The sequence below is a fragment of the Drosophila miranda genome (assembly GCF_003369915.1).
Source record: "Drosophila miranda strain MSH22 chromosome Y unlocalized genomic scaffold, D.miranda_PacBio2.1 Contig_Y1_pilon, whole genome shotgun sequence".
NCBI classification, from domain to species: domain Eukaryota; kingdom Metazoa; phylum Arthropoda; class Insecta; order Diptera; family Drosophilidae; genus Drosophila; species Drosophila miranda.
This window is the reverse complement of record NW_022881603.1, coordinates 36,071,566-36,092,115: the sequence shown is the minus strand read 5'-3', so window position 1 is coordinate 36,092,115 and position 20,550 is coordinate 36,071,566. Positions and strand designations below refer to the sequence as shown.

At 46.7% G+C, this 20,550-nt stretch overlaps 1 protein-coding gene and 1 pseudogene across 1 annotated transcript; both read left to right on the top strand.

Moving 5' to 3' along the window:
- The window catches only part of LOC117189973, a 111,455-nt pseudogene that overhangs the window by 43,077 nt on the left and 47,828 nt on the right, over nt 1–20,550 (top strand).
- Nucleotides 14,090–15,785, top strand: LOC117189968. Its single transcript, XM_033395050.1, has 2 exons — nt 14,090–14,325; nt 14,391–15,785. The coding sequence occupies exons 1-2, from the start codon at nt 14,264–14,266 to the stop codon at nt 15,763–15,765; spliced, it is 1,437 nt and encodes a 478-aa protein (XP_033250941.1). The 5' UTR covers nt 14,090–14,263; the 3' UTR covers nt 15,766–15,785.

Genomic DNA, 20,550 nt, shown 5'->3' with positions numbered 1-20,550 from the left:
ACCGAGACACACACATAGTAAATATACGAGTACAAGCACAATGATGTCATCAGAGGCGATTATTTGATTTAAAATAAAACAAGTTTTTGTTGAGCGCCCGCACAACAAACCGCAAAAAGTGAAAAATAATAATCAGAGATGTTTAGAGCGTTTTTCATAAGTAGATTAAGAAGCTACTTGGCCCAAATCGAATGCATAGAGTCGGGGATGCGCTTGACACTGATAACATGACTAATACGCCACTTACGAGAACCAGAGGCATAGACAGAGAGAGAGAGAGAGAGAGAGAGAGAGCTTTGCAGCATGCAGCCATTTGCCTGCAATGAGACCTCGCCTCTGCCACTACAACAAACAAAAACGAGGTGGAACGTTGTGAGTTGCTGCGGACACCGCAACTCTACAGTTATACCCGATACTAAGTCAGTATGGCTCTCTCCGGCAGACGCCGCTAATATTGAACGACACGACAAAGAGTGCGTGCGAGAGAGACGAAAATCAGTCTGAGCGTGACGTCGGGGGCTGCGTAGCCACTGCAAATTGATTTGTTCCTTTTGGCTACAAAAATGATCCGATCTGATCCAGATTCAGCAATCTGATAGATATGGTCATTATCTATGATTCTGCGTTTTTAGTTGTTTCGAATGTGCAATATTGTGGATGCAACAGATTTTCGTCTTTTGTGGGGGCGGAATGGGGTGGGGCGAAATTCTGAGATATACGTTTTATAGCGAGATCTAACAGGAGTGCGGATACCAAATTTGGTTACTCTAGCGTTAATAGTCTCTGAGACTTGTGAATATCCCCAGATTTTCGTCCTTTGCGGGGCGGAAGGGGTTGTGGCGAAATTTTGAAACAAACTCGTCTCGGTCCGATATGTTAGGAGTGTGGACAGCAAATTTGGTTGCTCTAGCTTTTGTAGTCTCTGAGATCTAGGCGCTAATGTTTTACTCTAAGCAAAGCCGCCTATGCTACGTGTGTGTTAGAGAGAGACAGGGCGAGAAAAAATGAAATTGTTTTCTTGATGCTGGCTATAATAATAATACGATCCAATTCAGATGCCGCAGTCTTAAAGATATGGTCATTCTCTACAATTCTACGTTTTTGGTTTTCTCATATCTTTAAAATTGCGGATGCCACAGATTTACGTCCTTTGTGGGGGCGGAAGTGGGCGGTGCGAAGTTTTGAAATATTTTTGTAGCAGTGACATATCACAGAAGTCTGGATCCAAAACATCGTTGCTCTAGCTCTTATAGTCTTTGAGCACTAGGCGCTGAAGGGGACGGACAGACGGACAGACGGACGGACGGACAGACAGACAGGGCTCAATCGACTCGGCTATTGATGCTGATCAAGAATATATATACTTTATGGGGTCGGAAACGATTCCTTCTGGACGTTACACACATCCACTTTTACCACAAATCTAATATACCCCAATACTCATTTTGAGTATCGGGTATAACGAGGGGGAACGTTGTGAGTTGCAGCGGACACCGCAACTCTACAGTTATACCCGATACTAAGTCAGTATGGCTCTCCTCCGGCAGACGCCGCTAATATTGAACGACACGACTAAGACTAACGACACGTGCGAGAGAGACAAAAAATCAGTCTGAGCGTGACGTCGGGGGCTGCGTAGCCAGTGCAAATTGATTTGTTCGTTTTGGCTATAAAAATGATCTGATCTGATCCAGATTCAGCAATCTGATAGATATGATCATTATGTATGTTTCTGCGTTTTTAGTTTTCTCGTATCTTCAAAATTGTGGATGCCACAAATTTTCGTCTTTTGGGGAGGCGGAAGGGGGTGGGGCGAAATTTTGAGATATACGTTTTATAGCGAGATCTAACAGGAGTGCGGATACCAAATTTGGTTACTCTAGCGTTAATAGTCTCTGAGATTTGTGAATATCCCCAGATTTTCGTCCTTTGCGGGGGCGGAAGGGGTTGTGGCGAAATTTTGAAACAAACTCGTCTCGGTCCGATATGTTAGGAGTGTGGACAGCAAATTTGGTTGCTCTAGCTTTTATAGTCTCTGAGATCTAGGCGCTAATGTTTTACTCTAAGCAAAGCCACCTATGCCACGAGTGTGTTAGAGAGAGACAGGGCGAGAAAAAATGAAATTGTTTTCTTGATGCTGGCTATAAAAATGATACGATCCAATTCAGATGCCGCAGTCTTAAAGATATGGTCATTCTCTACAATTCTACGTTTTTGGTTTTCTCATATCTTTAAAATTGTGGATGCCACAGATTTTCGTCCTTTGTGGGGGCGGAAGTGGGCGGTGCGAAGTTTTGAAATATTTTTGTAGCAGTGACATATCACAGAAGTCTGGATCCAAAACATCGTTGCTCTAGCTCTTATAGTCTTTGAGCACTAGGCGCTGAAGGGGACGGACAGACGGACAGACGGACGGACGGACAGACAGACAGGGCTCAATCGACTCGGCTATTGATGCTGATCAAGAATATATATACTTTATGGGGTCGGAAACGATTCCTTCTGGACGTTACACACATCCACTTTTACCACAAATCTAATATAACCCAATACTCATTTTGAGTATCGGGTATAACGAGGGGGAACGTTGTGAGTTGCAGCGGACACCGCAACTCTACAGTTATACCCGATACTAAGTCAGTATGGCTCTCCTCCGGCAGACGCCGCTAATATTGAACGACACGACTAAGACTAACGACACGTGCGAGAGAGACAGAAAATCAGTCTGAGCGTGACGTCGGGGGCTGCGTAGCCAGTGCAAATTGATTTGTTCGTTTTGGCTATAAAAATGATCTGATCTGATCCAGATTCAGCAATCTGATAGATATGATCATTATGTATGTTTCTGCGTTTTTAGTTTTCTCGTATCTTCAAAATTGTGGATGCCACAAATTTTCGTCTTTTGGGGAGGCGGAAGGGGGTGGGGCGAAATTTTGAGATATATGTTTTATAGTGAGATCTCACAGAAGTGCGGATACTAAATTTGGTTACTCTAGCGTTAATACTCTCTGATATTTGTGGATGCCCCAGATTTTCGTCCTTTGCGTGGGCGGAAGAGGGTGTGGCGAAATTTTGACACAAAATGGTCAAGGTCCGATATCACAGGAGTGTGGATACCAAATTTAATTGCTCTAGCTCTTATGGGTTCTGAGATCCTTGAACTAATATTTTCCAATTGGCAAAACCGACCATGAAACCTGTGTGTTAGAGAGAGACAGAGCGAGAAAGAATGAAATTGTTTTCTTGATTCTGGCTATAATAATTTGTACGGTGAGGCTTGTAGCTGCTGTGAGGAGGCCTAGGGTTTTTGGGGGTCCGCCGAATATTAGGCACCATCTGACGAGAGGCAAGAGAAATTCTCTTTAACAGTCGGCAAGGAGGGCCTGGGATCAGAGAGTGGGTCAGAGCCAGGTCAGACTTCCTCGTCGAAAGGAGAGCGGGTTCGAAGTCGAAGTTCGACGAGAAGAGAGGCTACAAATAGATGTCATTGGACGCCATTGCAGCATTCCAAGCCTGGTCGACAGCATTGGATGGTGTTCATTTTCTAAAGTGGCAGCGGGGTTTTTAAATATTCAAAAAAAAACGAGGGGGGACGTTGTGAGTTGCTGCAGAGACCGCAACTCTACAGTTATACCCGATACTAAGTCAGTATGGCTCTCCTCCGGCAGACGCCGCTAATATTAAACGACACGTTTAATGTCTGCGTTTTTGGTTTTATCGTATCTTTAAAAATGTGGATGCCACAGATTTTCGTCCTTTGTGGGGGCGGAAGTGGGCGGGGCGAAGTTTTGAAATATTTTTGTAGCAGTGACATATCACAGAAGTCTGGATCCAAAACATCGTTGCTCTAGCTCTTATAGTCTTTGAGCACTAGGCGCTGAAGGGGACGGACGGACGGACGGACGGACGGACGGACGGTGTAGTGGCCAGTGAAGCAAACCCAGATTAAATTCCCTAATAATTTCCCAGATATAAAGCAGATTCAAATCACGCGCCAACTTGATTAGTTCGAACACCAAGGCTTTAAAAACAGCTACTTCGAATATGGAGCTTTAATTGCTCGAATGTTCTTTTTCGTCTCTCGAGACCGAATTCCATGGAAGGGTCCCGTTAAAGCTGGTCTATGCCGCTTAAGCCGACAGCGACGGTGAACACGCGGATCAATTCCATTTTTCTCCCAAAACACTTCGGTTGTGCCTGTGCCAATAGTGGCAAACTCTAGTGGAAGTTCACGTGTCCCTGTATTACATAATACATACCAAATTACATAACTGCAAGTCGGCGGAGAATCGACTAAAAAAGCAAGATCAAGCTATATTGTGTGGTGAAAGTGCAAAGTGCTACGTAGAGAAAAAGAAGGTGATTATAGAGGAAAGCAGGTTTGGTACATTCACTGAATTCCGAATCTATTACAGAATCTCTTGGTCACTGGAGGTCTGCCGTGCTTTGGCGCTCTCACGCCTAACCCCCCACCCAACCTCCAGTGTCTTATTTTTGGCCGCTTCGAATTACCAGCGTTTCCGTTGTACGGACGATCTGTATCGACCTTTGAATGCCCTATAAGCGTATCTTGCGAAATGCAACTCAACATCCTTGATTCGGAATCGACAACGCCTAGGAATTAAAGTGAATATTTATGTCAGCTAAAATTGTGCAGAAGATGTGAATACAAGATCAGGAATCGGAATTTAGGGTGACCTGGGTCGTGGACAACATGTGATCATCGATTCGTGAGTACGAACATACCCGCGAAATAGCAGGGTATAGCAGCGGTGCAGCGTAATGAAAGGGAGAGCGTGATAGCTCACACGCCAAGAGCGAGCTTTCGTTCGAAGAGAATTCGGACATATGCGTGCGTATGCACACACATATAAACGTGCATTAATTTGAACATCGACATTCTATTTGCTTAGTCTTGTTCTTTTCTTTTGCTTACATTCTTGTGTTTGCACTTCAATTAAATTTGACTTTAAATGAAAAATCATATAAACATATACAGTTATATTAAGGAATATCTTTCCTATAGAATTAATTTCTTTATCATATGTCTTAAGTCCTTTCCTAATCCACTCAATGTTAAGCCTTGATTCACTCTGGCAATGTCGGCCAAAATATCCTTCTTTAATTCTTTACTATTTTTATATAATTAATATTGTTCCACAGCTACCGAAGCAGTTCATTGGGCCCAACGAGCTCGTCAAGGAAAGTGTTTGAATTTGGTAATGATCATTAATTTCGTATTGAATGGAAATGTTGACCTTCGTGAGTAAAAAGGCTCAGTTTTGCTATGAATTGTATTTTATATTCTTAAGTTAATGAACCTTTTGTTATATATGAATCTTTTGAATCTTGATTAATAGAACTATTTTGAATTAACATGAATTTGGAATAAATAACAACCATTCTGTCTAAGTACATAATGCCAATGATGCATCGAGTGTAATAATGCAGCGGTAGTTACGTTAGGGGCCATGCCAACATCGTTCCACGCATTGCCGAAGGTAGGGAGGGTATAGAGGAACTAGTGATCTCCTACACCTAGGATCACTAAATTAAATACGCGACTACCGGACTCCTTTTTGCCATCTATGCCGACCGGGGATTGATTACATTTGTTTTTTTTTGTTTTGATCAAAGTAGATTCTGTGTAAGTGCACTTAAATTCTTATAATATGGCGAGAACCAGGAAGTATAGGGATAGGAAAGACCCCGACCACATCCGGCGAGCTGAGCCCAGAGCGCAGTATAGTGCATTAACCCCGATTCCCTTTCCTGCTGAGGCTGCATTGCGAACAAGATTTAACCAGCCCGTAGCCGTAACATTATAAAATGGCGCCCAACGTGGGGCCGAAGACGAAACGACGTGTTATAATCGGAAAAGTGTAGAAAAGATACGATTATTTCCAGATGAGGATAATTCCGAACGGTTGGAGTAACCTTCGTGCTTCACGGTTAAGCTCTGTTAATACATCCATTAGCCTGTTAATTAGAAAATTCGGTATATCGTGTAGACGTGTAGTCAGCTTTTGGAATGGAGATTTCAATTCGACTGAGTAGGGATTGGTCTACCAAGAAATGACGGCGTGAACTGTAGCCAATCGCTGAATTCATCTAACGCCATGGATAAAAGTGAAATTGTTAATTTGGTAAGGTCAATGATGGGCACCCAACAAAAGACGTTGTTGGAGAAGCTAACCGCTCATATAGAGACAGCATTGAGCCATCAGCTGAGTTCGTTTCAATTGAGATCGGGACTTGCGGAGCAGTCTTCGAATTATCAGCATGAACCAGCAGACGTTAGGAGTAGAGCAAGCCAAGAGGCAGACTTAAGGAATACTAGCAATCGCTCTTCAGTTTCAATGTCACCAGAAAAGGTAGGACATGTTATTCAAAACTGGAAAGTAAAGTTTGACGGTAGTAAGGACGGTCTATCGGCCACAGAATTTATTTACCGGGTACGTTCCTTGACGGCACAGACCCTGGGAAACAATTTCCAGCTGGTTTGCGATCATTTGCACTTATTGTTATCCGCAAAAGCAGGTGATTGGTTCTGGCAGTTCCATCGTAAACATGAAGAGGTCGCGTGGCATTTAGGGATAAATATGACGATGCTGCCACTGATGTCGACATATGGCGTAGAATCGCGAAACGAAAGCAAGGGGAAAATGAACCTTTTGATTCCTATCAGAATAGTATAGAAGAGTTGGTGAATAGACTCGAGCGTAGCCTACCAGAATGCGACCTTGTTAAGCTGTTGATTGACAATTCGAAAAGTACACTTCATCACGAGTTACTACATTTGAATATCACATCGATAAAGAAATTACTTTTAGAGGTTAAAAAGCACGAACAATTTTATTCGGAACTTCGAAACCCTTCTTACAAAACGCCTTTTGTAAACCGGCGCAACATCTCCGAGATCTCTCCGGAGAGGGAACACCTTGAGGAGCCTGAACCAATAATATCAGCGATCATGCGTAATAAGATGTCCTGCTGGAATTGTGATAAGATAGGGCATAGATGGGATGATTGTGTGGAACCTAGAAGCATATTTTGTTACGGTTGTGGAACCAAGAATGTTTACAAGCCACGTTGCTCTAAGTGCCATCCTTCGGAAAACCGGCTGCGGGATGTGTCAACGAACCCCCTGTAGGCACATCCGTACCAAAACATAGCGAAAGCATCAGTCAGACTATAGATGAGGGTTTAGCTAAAACCGCTATGGACTCAGGATTTTTATCGGATAAACGACCAACTAGATATTTACCCTTACATGTAAGACTGTCAAATTACAAGAAAGCTAGAAATAGGATATTTGGCGATCTTTGTACCATATCAACTACGACAAAATCTAAAAGATCTACCCTTCGATTACGCAAATTTTGGAAAACAGTTGTTAGCACTCGACAATGCTTAATTGCTTCCATATTCAGTACGGGAGATAACCGTCTGTACACACCCATCACGATTGAAGACAAGGTTTACAACGCCTTGTTAGATTCTGGAGCGTCGGTTAGTTGCGTTGGCAACAATGCCGCCCGTGCTCTCCTTAACCATCCGAAATCACGTAAGTGTTCGGGAAGGGTTAAAACAGCCAGCGGAACCAAATGCTCGGTTGAGGGCATTTTCACAGCGACTATTACATATCGTAGTCTCACGGAAAGTATAGATTTTTTTATCATACCAAACTTAACCCAAGAGGTTTACTTAGGAATTGACTTTTTTTAGGAAATTTAAACTTGCTGATCGACTCATGAGCGAAAGTGTCTCTGAGTTAGATATAGGTCCCACGGAGGATGAGGAAAGCTCACCCAAGTTACACAAACTTTCTAGTAAAGAGCAGGAGAGACTGCAAGGTGTCGTCGAAATTTTTCCTTCGTACGAACGAGACGGATTGGGCAGAACCAGCATTATTTCGCACTCGATCGACGGAGGTGATGCTAAGGCGATTAAACAAAGACACTGGCCAATCTCCCCTGCGCGCGAAAACCTTATGTTTGCTGAGGTACATAACATGTTAGCTCTCGATATCATAGAACCTTCTTGCAGTCCTTGGAGTAGTAATTGTGTTCTTGTTCAAAAAGGTGATAAGGTTCGGTTGTGTTTAGACTCACGCGAGATCAATAAATACACGAGAAAGGATGCTTACCCCTTACCACATATTGACGGGATCTTAAGCCGCTTACCTCCAGCGCGGTATATAACTGGTCTTGATATGAAACATGCTTTCTGGCAAATACCATTTGACGAGCCATCACGACCGTATACTGCGTTTACCGTTCCGAATCGTCCACTGTACCAATATAAGGTCATGCCATTTGGTCTGACAAATGCACCTCAGACCTTATGCCGCTTAATGGACCATGTCATACCCCCACATTTACGGAATCGAGTTTTTGTATATCTCGATGACTTGCTTGTTCTATCGGATGACTTTGATTCGCACTTGATTCTTTTGCAAGAAATCGCACTATGCTTAAGAAAAGCGAATATCACTATCAACGTTCGAAAATCTAAATTCTGCATGAGAGAGATTAAATATCTCGGTTTCATAATTTCGGATGGTCAGATCAAGACTGATTCATTGAAGATTCAGGCAATCAACGACTTTGCAATTCCAACAACGGTAAAGCAGTTACGACGGTTTCTCGGTTTATCCGGATGGTATCGACGTTTCGTCGAGAATTATGCCTCCGTGAGCTATCCATTGACCGAGATGCTTAAGAAACAGAATACTTCCTTAATATGGAATGAAACCGCAACCAATGCTTTTGAAGAATTGAAACGAAGATTAACATCAGCTCCAATCCTCAGAACTCCTGATTTTTTTAAGAAATTCATCTTATTGTGTGATGCTAGTTCTTTTGGTCTCGGTTGCGTCCTAGCTCAAGAGAATGAAAAAGGCTTCGAAATGCCAATTGGATACATGTCGGTTAAGTTATGCAAAGCTCAACGGAATTATTCCGTTACAGAACTAGAATGTCTAGCAGTTATTAAGGGAATTAAGAAATTTCGAGCTTACATAGAAGGCCAGGAATTCTTAGTAATAACCGACCATGCAGCATTGCAGTGGTTGATGCGACAAAAGGATTTGTCTGGAAGGCTCGCGCGATGGGCTATACAGTTACAGGGTTTTGATTTTCGCATTGAACACCGGAAGCGTTCACAAAATGTTATTGCTGACACTCTGTCAAGGCAAAATGAATGATGACTATGACTCTATGACTCATCAGTAGATGAGTTTATAGATCTAGGGCCGATCATCGATTTAGAGTCCGAGCATTTCACTTCGTTGGAATATCTGGATTTAATTGAACGCATTCAGCAGAACCAAGAGAAACTTCCAGATTTAAAAATAACAGATGGCTATGTATACAAACGCACCGAAGCTTCGATTGGAGATTCTGAATCTGACCACCAGTCGTGGAAATTATGGGTACCCTCTGGCCTAGTCAGTAGTGTTATCAAACAAGCCCATGATTCTCCTAGCGCATCACATGGCGGGATGGGTAAAACCGTTGAAAAACTTAAGAGATACCTGTTCTGGCCCAAGATGTTGGTTCAAATCCGAGAGTATGTGAATAATTGTGTCATTTGTAAACAAACCAAAAGTCCCAATATAGTATTACGACCACCATTGGGAAAGCCAATGAAATCAGAGAGACCGTTTCAACGACTCTACATGGATCTGTTAGGTCCATACCCTCGTTTAAAGGCAGGGAATATCGGATTATTAATAATCGTGGATCATTGTACAAAATTCCATTTCCTCTGTCCAGTGAAACGATTCACTTCCGTAAAGATTTGCGAGTACTTAGAAAATTCCATTTTCTTTACGTTTGGAGTGCCGGAATCCATCTTAACGGACAATGGTTCTCAATTTCGATCAGGATTCTTTGAGGCTTTTCTAACTCGATTTTCAATTAAACATATTTGTACCGCTTTTTTTTCGCCTCAAGCGAATGCAAGCGAGCGCTTAAACCGATCGGTTTTGGCGGCGATCCGTGCGTTCGTGGGGAAAGATCACACTACCTGGGATCAACGACTGAATGAGATTAACGGTGCTATTCGATCCAGTCTACATACAACCACCGGATATTCTCCTTACTTCCTGATATTTGTGGATGCCCCAGATTTTCGTCCTTTGCGGGGGCGGAAGGGGGTGTGGCGAAATTTGGACACGAAACGGTCAAAGTCCGATATCACAGGAGTGTGGATACCAAATTTGGTTGCTCTGGCTCTTATAGGTTCTGAGATCCTTGAACTCATATTTTGCAATTGACAGAACCGACCATGAAACCTGTGTGTTAGAGAGAGACAGAGCGAGAAGGAATGAAATTGTTTTCTTGATTCTGGCTATAATCATTATACGATCTGGTTCAGATTTTGCACTGTAGAAGATATGGTCATCCTCACCGATTCTGCGTTTTTGGTTTTATCGTATTTTTAAAAATGTGGATGCCACAGATTTTCGTCCTTTGTGGGGGCGGAAGTGGGCGGGGCGAAGTTTTGAAATATTTTTGTAGCAGTGACATATCACAGAAGTCTGGATCCAAAACATCGTTGCTCTAGCTCTTATAGTCTTTGAGCACTAGGCGCTGAAGGGGACGGACGGACGGACGGACGGACGGACGGTGTAGTGGCCAGTGAAGCAAACCCAGATTAAATTCCCTAATAATTTCCCAGATATAAAGCAGATTCAAATCACGCGCCAACTTGATTAGTTCGAACACCAAGGCTTTAAAAACAGCTACTTCGAATATGGAGCTTTAATTGCTCGAATGTTCTTTTTCGTCTCTCGAGACCGAATTCCATGGAAGGGTCCCGTTAAAGCTGGTCTATGCCGCTTAAGCCGACAGCGACGGTGAACACGCGGATCAATTCCATTTTTCTCCCAAAACACTTCGGTTGTGCCTGTGCCAATAGTGGCAAACTCTAGTGGAAGTTCACGTGTCCCTGTATTACATAATACATACCAAATTACATAACTGCAAGTCGGCGGAGAATCGACTAAAAAAGCAAGATCAAGCTATATTGTGTGGTGAAAGTGCAAAGTGGTACGTAGAGAAAAAGAAGGTGATTATAGAGGAAAGCAGGTTTGGTACATTCACTGAATTCCGAATCTATTACAGAATCTCTTGGTCACTGGAGGTCTGCCGTGCTTTGGCGCTCTCACGCCTAACCCCCCACCCAACCTCCAGTGTCTTATTTTTGGCCGCTTCGAATTACCAGCGTTTCCGTTGTACGTTGTACGTATCTTGCGAGATGCAACTCAACATCCTTGATGCGGAATCGACAACGCCTAGGAATTAAAGTGGAAATTTATGTCAGCTAAAATTGTGCAGAAGATGTGAATACAAGATCAGGAATCGGAATTTAGGGTGACCTGGGTCGTGGACAACATGTGATCATCGATTCGTGAGTACGAACATACCCGCGAAATAGCAGGGTATAGCAGCGGTGCAGCGTAATGAAAGGGAGAGCGTGATAGCTCACACGCCAAGAGCGAGCTTTCGTTCGAAGAGAATTCGGACATATGCGTGCGTATGCACACACATATAAACGTGCATTAATTTGATCATCGACATTCTCTTTGCTTTGTCTTGTTCTTTTCTTTTGCTTACATTCTTGTGTTTGCACTTCAATTAAATTTGACTTTAAATGAAAAATCATATAAACATATACAGTTATATTAAGGAATATCTTTCCTATAGAATTAATTTCTTTATCATATGTCTTAAGTCCTTTCCTAATCCACTCAATGTTAAGCCTTGATTCACTCTGGCAATGTCGGCCAAAATATCCTTCTTTAATTCTTTACTATTTTTATATAATTAATATTGTTCCACAGCTACCGAAGCAGTTCATTGGGCCCAACGAGCTCGGCAAGGAAAGTGTTTGAATTTGGTAATGATCATTAATTTCGTATTGAATGGAAATGTTGACCTTCGTGAGTAAAAAGGCTCAGTTTTGCTACGAATTGTATTTTATATTCTTAAGTTAATGAACCTTTTGTTATATATGAATCTTTTGAATCTTGATTAATAGAACTATTTTGAATTAACATGAATTTGGAATAAATAACAACCATTCTGTCTAAGTACATAATGCCAATGATGCATCGAGTGTAATAATGCAGCGGTAGTTACGTTAGGGGCCATGCCAACATCGTTCCACGCATTGCCGAAGCTAGGGAGGGTATAGAGGAACTAGTGATCTCCTACACCTAGGATTACTAAATTAAATACGCGACTACCGGACTCCTTCTTGCCATCTATGCCGACCGGGGATTGATTACATTTGTTTTTTTTTGTTTTGATCAAAGTAGATTCTGTGTAAGTGCACTTAAATTTTTATAATATGGCGAGAACCAGGAAGTATAGGGATAGGAAAGACCCCGACCCCATCCGGCGAGCTGAGCCGAGAGCGCAGTATAGTGCACTAACCCCGATTCCCTTTCCTGCTGAGGCTGCATTGCCAACAAGATTTAACCAGCCCGTAGCCGTAACATTATAACGGACGGACGGACGGACGGACGGACGGACGGACGGGCGGACGGACAGACGGACAGACAGACAGGGCTCAATCGACTTGGCTATTGATGCTGTTCAAGAATATATATACTTTATGGGGTCGGAAACGATTCCTTCTGGACGTTACACACATCCACTCTTACCACAAATCTAATATACCCCAATACTCATTTTGAGTATCGGGTATAAAAAGAGAGAGAAACCTTTTAAATTAAATAACGACAAGGAAATATATTTCAGGCAGTGAGGCGTTGTATAGTGATACCCTTGTGTGACGCCCCTCGACGGGGCGCCCGTTTGGGTAAGTTGAAAAGAAAAACAGCCGAGTGAAGTGTATAAAGGTGTTCTGTGTGTGCAAATTTCCCTAGGTTGGAAATTGGAGGAGGCTCGTCTTCCACGACAACCAGCTGCAGGTCATAGAAATTCGCCGGAGCTTTGGGACGTCGCCTTGGAGCAATTCGGCGAGCCAGAGAGGAGAGGCCAGCTAGTGCCCGGAAGACGGCAGCCGCGTCGGTTTGTTTCATCGATCCGCGTATGCGTCCATACCCCTCGCGTAGGGGGGAGGCAGAGAGGAAAAAGTGTTCGGCAGTTAGTGGCTGATCGAAGTTGAAATTGTCACAGAGATCTAGCCTGGTCCAAAAGAAACAAAAAAAATAGCAATAACAAGACAAAAACGAGGGGGAACGTTGTGAGTTGCTGCGGACACCGCAACTCTACGGTTATACCCGATACTAAGTCAGTATGGCTCTCCTCCGGCAGACGCCGCTAATATTAAACGACACGACAAAGAGTGCGTGCGAGAGAGACAGAAAATCAGTCTGAGCGTGACGTCGGGCGCAGCGTAGCCAGTGCAAATTTATTTGTTCCCTTTGGCTATAAAAATGATCTGATCTGATCCAGATTTCGCAATCTGATAGATATGGTTATTATCTATGATTCTGCGTTTCTAGTTTTCTCGTATCCTCAATATTGTGGATGCAACAGATTTTCGTCCTTTGTGGGGGCGGAAGGGGGTGGGGCGAAATTTTGAGATATACGTTTCATAGTGAGATCTTACAGGAGTGCGGATACTAAATTTGGTTACTCTAGCCTTAATAGTCTCTGAGATTTGTGAATATCCCTAGATTTGCATCCTTTGCGGGGGCGGAAGGGGGTGTGGCGAAATTTTGAAACAAACTCGTCTCGGTCCGATATAATAGGAGTGTGGATACCAAATTTGGTTGCTCTAGCTTTTATAGTCTCTGAGATCTAGGCGCTAATGTTTTACTCTAAGCAAAGCCGCCTATGCTACGTGTGTGTTAGAGAGAGACAGGGCGAGAAAAAATGAAATTGTTTTCTTGATGCTGGCTATAATAATAATACGATCCAATTCAGATTCTGCATTCTAAAAGATATGGTCGCTCTCTACGATTCTGCGTTTTTGGTTTTCTCGTATCTTTAAAATTGTGGATGCCACAGCTTTTCGCCCTTTGTGGGGGCGGAAGTGGGCGGGGCAAAGTTTTGAAATATTTTTGTAGCAGTGACATATCACAGAAATCTGGATCCAAAACATCGTTGCTCTAGCTCTTATAGTCTTTGAGCAATAGGCGCTAATAGGGACAGGGAAGGGGAAGTAGGAAGTGCCAAATCCGGCAAATGGATCAAGGGAAACCGACAAACATCAAGCCTGATGGTGCCTCGGAACTTGGTTTTTAAAGGTTAGGTTAGGGTTAGGGTTAGGGTTGACTTCAATGCGGGCAGCGTGCCAACTGGCGATGGAGGATCTCTACACGACCACCTACAGCACCACACAGTGAGTAAATCCATCCGCTAAAGGAAACAATTCCCTGCTAATTGCTCTCCCTGTCTCCGACTCAGATTCATCTCAACGAAGACAACGAAAAGCTCCTCGAAGAGCATCTACAGCAGCGACAACTTGAATGCCGCTAGTCAGGAGTTGGCGAATGCCTCCCCAATTGGACCGCAGATCCAGATCAATGAGATCCGTACGCTGAAGCGTTCCCAGCAGTTCCCAGGCGGCAACTCCGTGTTGGATATTGCCGGTATACGCGATCCCCGCACGGGCCGTATTCTAACCATTGGGGAGGCCATTCAGCTGCGGATCCTGGATGTGCGCACCGGCGAGATGCTGGTGGGCGATCGTCGGATAACCCTGGAACAGGCCGCCGAACAGGGACTGATCGATTCACAGCTGGCCAGGCAGCTGCTTCAGCCTGGAGCAGGACGCGATCCCAGCGGAAGGGAGCTGTCGCTGCTCGAGGTGATACAGCGCGAGATCAGCGAGGCTGAGTCCGGCTACGAGACGGCCGAGAAGCGCATCAAGGTAAACAGCGTAGTAACGACGGAGGCGGCGGGATCGCCCGAGAATCCCCGTAATATTGCCGACGCCATTTCCGCGGGGAGTGTGGACACCAAGACAGGCCTGTACCGGGTCAAGTCGGGGCAGACCATCAGCCTGGCGGAGGCCTACGGGCGCGGCTACCTCATCCGGCACGAGTCGATGACAATCAAGTCGAATGCGCTCTGCCTCAGCGATGCCATTGCCCACGGGCTGGTCGATGCCGCCGGCTGGATAGCGGACCGCAACTCCGGCGACAAGTTCCGGCTGGACTCGGCCATTGCCAATCAGCTAATCGATGCGAGCGTGCGCGAAGTGGTGGACGCGAAGCGGGACGTCAAGATCACACTACAGGCAGCCCTGCAGTCGGGCGTGCTGAACGCGAAGACGGGTCGGTACGTGAACGAGGGGACCAAGGAGAAGCTCACCTTCTCCGAGGCGCGCAGCCGGCAGCTGATCGTGAAACCCTACACGCTGAAGGACATCTGCGACCTGAACCTGCTCGACCGGCAGACAGAAAAGATAACGAGTCCGATGCGCCGCGAAAAACTAAGCCTCATGCAGGCCATCGAGGCCGGTGTGCTCGACGGGAATCAACTGAAGTGCATCACCAAGCGAAAGGGTAAGCTGGTCACACTGCAGGAGGCAATCGCGGATGGCATTGTCCTGCCCGCGGAGGTCAAGTACCGCGACTTTATGACCGGCGAGCTCATGGCCATTCCCGATGCCGTGGAACGCGGTCTAATCAGCTCGGTGTCCCAGCGTTCGATATTTGATATAGACGGGTTCAAGGACCTGCGCAGCAACGACTATGTTAGCTTTAATGTGGCCCTCTCGCGCGATTTCCTGCGGCGCAAGAGCACGAGTTTTGCCTTAGAGACAGCAGGTAGGTAGAAGGACAAGGAAAGCCTGGGCGTGCCACTCGAGGTGGCCGTAGGTGAGGGTCTCGTCCGTCAGGAGGTCTACGAGATGTTCAATCGTGGGATTGGCGTACACAACGCCAGCGGCCAGGAGCTGAGCGTCTTTGATCTGGTCTATCACAATCTGATCGACCCGAAGACGGGCTACCTGTTGGACCCAAAGACGGGGGACGGGGTGGAGACAGTGCCTTTGGACACCGCCATCGAGCGGAAGTTCATTACCCCGGAGGGGGCTCTCCTGCTGAGCAATCTGCTCAACATAACTCTGACCACGGAGACGGTGGCGCGGACAATCAATCGGTATGTGACGATCCGGGCGGGTTCCCAGGTGCCAGGGGTCGGAGTAGCCGTAGGCGAAAGTGTGCTGCTAACTTTCACGGAGGCAGTGCGCCAGGGCTTCATCGACGAGGACAGACAGCTGTTTAAGGACCCCAAGACAGGGAATATCTACTCGGTGCAGCAGGCCCTCAACTTCGGCCTGCTGGTGCCCGACAGCAATCAGACAGTGCCGGAGATAACGAACCGCAAGAAGACCAAGTCTACCATCACGATTGTCACCAAACAGATCCTGCCCGAGGCAGAGCCCATCAAGCTGAGCACCCAGCAAACGCACACCAAGTACGTGGAGAAATCCGTGGAGATACCCATCTCCCAAGAGCTGGTGAGCAGCAGCAGCCACATGCAGCAAGAGCAGAACGTAACGGAGCGACAGATAATGGAGCTGCCGCCTGGAGGATGGCTGTTCAATCCCGATACTGCTGTGTTCCAGGTCCAGGGCACCGATCGCCTGGTCAGCTTTGAGGAGTGTATCGACAAGCAGATCATCAACAATCTGTCGGTCTCTGTGCTGGATCCCAGCACACCCAGCGACAAGCTCTCTGTGAAGTCCGCCTTCGAGCGGAAGATACTGGACAGTTATGGAAACTACACGAACAGTCGGCAGCAGGTCCCTGGCATGCGCAGTGCCATAGACGAGGGCAAGATCATATTGGAGACGGTGCCTGCCACGCGCGGATCGAATCAAAAAACGATCCTGCGCATAACGAGGGTCAACAAAATGCAGGATGTGCTGGAGGTGTCTACTCCTCTGAAAGATGCTCCTCCCAAGTTTCTGGAGGTAAAAACCTGACAGCGGGAGCTGGCCTCCCCCGAGCCCTTACAAATTGCTCCTGGGGCCATCTACGATCCATCCACAGCTCTGGTGATCTTCACACAGACCGGGGAGACGGAGAACATCTTTGATGCGGCCCGTTTGGGGCTGGTCGATGAGCAGCTGATCAGGATTGTCGATCCCACCACCAGGCAGGAGATTTCTGTAACCGAGGCGATTGCACGCTCCATCTACGATACGCGTACGGCCACTATACTCAATGCAGAAGGCCAACCCGTGGATTTCATAACCGCCACCAGGCTGGGACTTCTCAGCGTGGTCGGTGCCCCACTGGTGGCTGCCCAGGGAGCCCTGCGAACCGTGCGCTTTGTCACAGATCCGCGCACGGGCGAGCAGATACCCGTGGATGTGGCCTACGAGCGGGGTATAGTCTCAAGGGATCAACGATCCTTTGACAGCCAACCATCGCCAGTGCACGAGGAGAAGGACAAAGTGGTAGTGCTGCAGAAAATGCGCAAGATCATAGTCAAGCCGAGGGATGCCATGCGCAAGAACATCATTGACGAGGAGACGTGCCGTATAATCGATGACACCAAGAACTTTACCAGCCCACAAGGGGAGGTGGTCAACATCAGCGAGGCCCTAAACACAGGTCTGATTGATGGCCGACGTGGCCAAATCATCGATCCGCAGAGAGCAACCGAGTGCTGAATCTCCGACAAGCTGTTGAACAGAAGATCATCGACCCGGAGCAGACCAATCACATCCTTATGCCGCTGGCTAAGAGCCTGTCTGTGCCCAGGCTGGCCTCGCAGGGTCTCATCGATTCGAAAAATCAGACGATTGTGCACCCGGAGAGCGGCTAACCCCTGAGCATACAAGAGGCGATTGTCTGCGAAGTGCTGGACCCACAATCAAGACTACAAAAGCCCGAAAAGTGCACCCTGGAGGAGGCCATCGAGAAGGGTATAATAAACGCGGATGAGTCCACATTCAGCTACAAGAACAAGCGCCGGAACCTAACCGAAGCCATCGAAGCGAAGCTCTTCGATGCTGGCTACGATCAGCAGAAGTGGAGGGTGGAAATCCCTCCCGTGGGCATGATATTCCCCGTGGCCGTGGAACGGAGTTTAGTGGAGCCCACAAAGGGTGTGGTGCTGTTCCCTGTGGCCGGGTTGAATCCAGTGCCCCTCAAGAAAGCTATCGAGGAGAACTATATCATGTCCATACCATACGCACCGAAGCCACAAGCCATCGAAGTGGTGGCTGCCCTGGAGCGAGGCCTCATCGATGTGGCAGGCCACACGATGACTGTGCCCGCCACTGGGGAGCGTCTGTCCCTGCGCCAGGCACTGGAAAACGGTGAACTCGTAGTGAAGCATCTCTCTGACTTTGTCGTCACCCAGCGGCCCATTGCGAAGACCGACATCATGGAGACAGTGCGAGCCGTGCACACGGTGACCACCAAGACCATTGAACTGATGCAGGGCTATGTACTCGTCTCGAACAACGAGGTGCAGAACGTGAACACGGGCGAGTTGTGCAGCCTGGAGGAGGCCAAGGAGCAGGGCATCCTGCGCGAGGAGTTAACAACACGCGAGACAAAAACAGGCGTAGGCAAGGACACCAGCAGCAGCAGCGGCGACCAGCGGACGGTGGCGGTCGTGGAAGAGCGCACACAGACCGTTGTCGTCGGCTCCGACAGTCACAAGCAAGAGATGCAAGTGGTCAGTACCACAAAGTCCACAAAAGAAGTGTCAGCACCCCAGACAAACACAAAGGAACCATCCAAAACCCTGCAGAATGTCAAGGATGCCGCCAAGCTTGGTGCCCTGGCAGTTATTGCAGCCCCCGTCCTTGCGGGAGGCGCCATTGTAAGCGGCGTCATCAAATCTGTGAAGTCTCCCGCGGAGGATGCCAAAAATTCCAATAAAGATAAGCCAGAACAACCTCAAGACAGCTTCATTGAACAGGAGCGAAAGCAGCCCCAGCCAGTGCCAAGTGACGTAGATAGACTTCTGAATGAAACGGAGACATTTATCAGTACCACAACTGCCAATTTTATAGGCAATGAGCAGCAGCAGCAGCAGCAGCAGCAGCAGGAGCAGAAGCCAAAGGAGCTGCCCCAAGTGGAGGTTCCTTCATCCGATTCTGCTGTCGAAACCACAAGCACACTGACTACTACAACCGTCACAACCATAACTACCTCAAAGACCGCCACGGAAACGACCACTGAACCGGAGCCAGTTGTGGTGGAAGAAGTGGAGACTGTCCAGAAGAAGGAGGAACCAGTGACGGACAAAGCAAAGAATTTGGAAGAGCCAAAGGCAGAGGAGTTTATCAAAGTAACTGAAACGGTCACCACAGTAACAACAAAGGACTCTGATCCAGAAACAAAGGACACAATTCCCGAGAAATTGACTGAGAAGCCACAGCCAGTAGCCGAGACAGATCAAAAGAAAGCCACTCCAGAATTTACACAGAAAGAACCAACTCCAGAGGGTAACCAAAAAGAAACAACTCCCGAGCCAGAGAAGAAGCAACCAACTCCCGAGCCAGAGAAGAAGCAACCAACTCCCGAACCTACAAAGGAACCTAGTCCACAGCCATCTGAAAAGCCAGAGTCCAAACCGAGGACCGCTGCAAAGGAAGTGCTACCCGGATCTCGAGCCTCCTTTCACAGCTCCTTTGGCTCCCTTCGCAGAACCGCGCACTGAAGTTGAGACGAAGGTAACCGAAAGCATAACTGAAATTCAGGAGCAGCCGATTTCAAGCTCCCAAACTGTGACGACAACTGTTATGACCACAGTAAGAACAGTCGAAGAGCAACCAACAATTGAGAAAGAAGTAACTGTGGAGCGAGAAAAGATTGTGGAAGCACAAGAGGTAGAGCCATCCGTCCCAGAGACAACTAAAGTAGATAAACACAATGAAATTGTGGAAGAATCTGCTGCGATTGTCCCTGAACAACCAAGCAGCGTAGTGGTGGAAGAAAGAGTTGTAACCGTTGAAGAGCCAACGATCACGGAATCCACAGTAACCACGACAACGATTACCACAACAACAACAACCAGCGAGGAACAGCATGAGCCATTGCCGAAGGAGGAGATTGTCGTCGTAACAGAAACTGTCAAAGAGAAGCCTGTGGAAGAGGTAATCCTAAACACAACCGAAACCGTGACCACGAACATTATCTCAACCGGTGAAGAGAACAAACCTCAAAAGCCGGGAGATCTAGAGCAAATTGTTCAGCTTCCGACGGCTACGGATAAGCATCAAACAGTTGTCGATTTCATTGAGAGCGAAAAGAAGCCAGTTAGCGGCAGCAATATCCTTCAGAATATTAAGGATGCAGCCAAATTGGGAGCTCTGGCCATTGTGGGCGCACCTGTGCTGGCTGGAAAGGCATTGGTAGATGCACTGACCACAGAATCCACCCAATCCCGATCAGGGAAGGAACCCCTGGCCACAGAACCCCAGGAGATCGAGAGTTTGAGCAGCACCACAACCACAGTGACTACAGTGACAACCACTTCCACTTTGACTTCGACGGAGAGTACTCCTTATGATGAGTCCCGCGATGTTGTAGAAGAACCATCAACTCAATCATCAGCGGAGACAAACCTTAAACGGGATGTGCCCAAGACA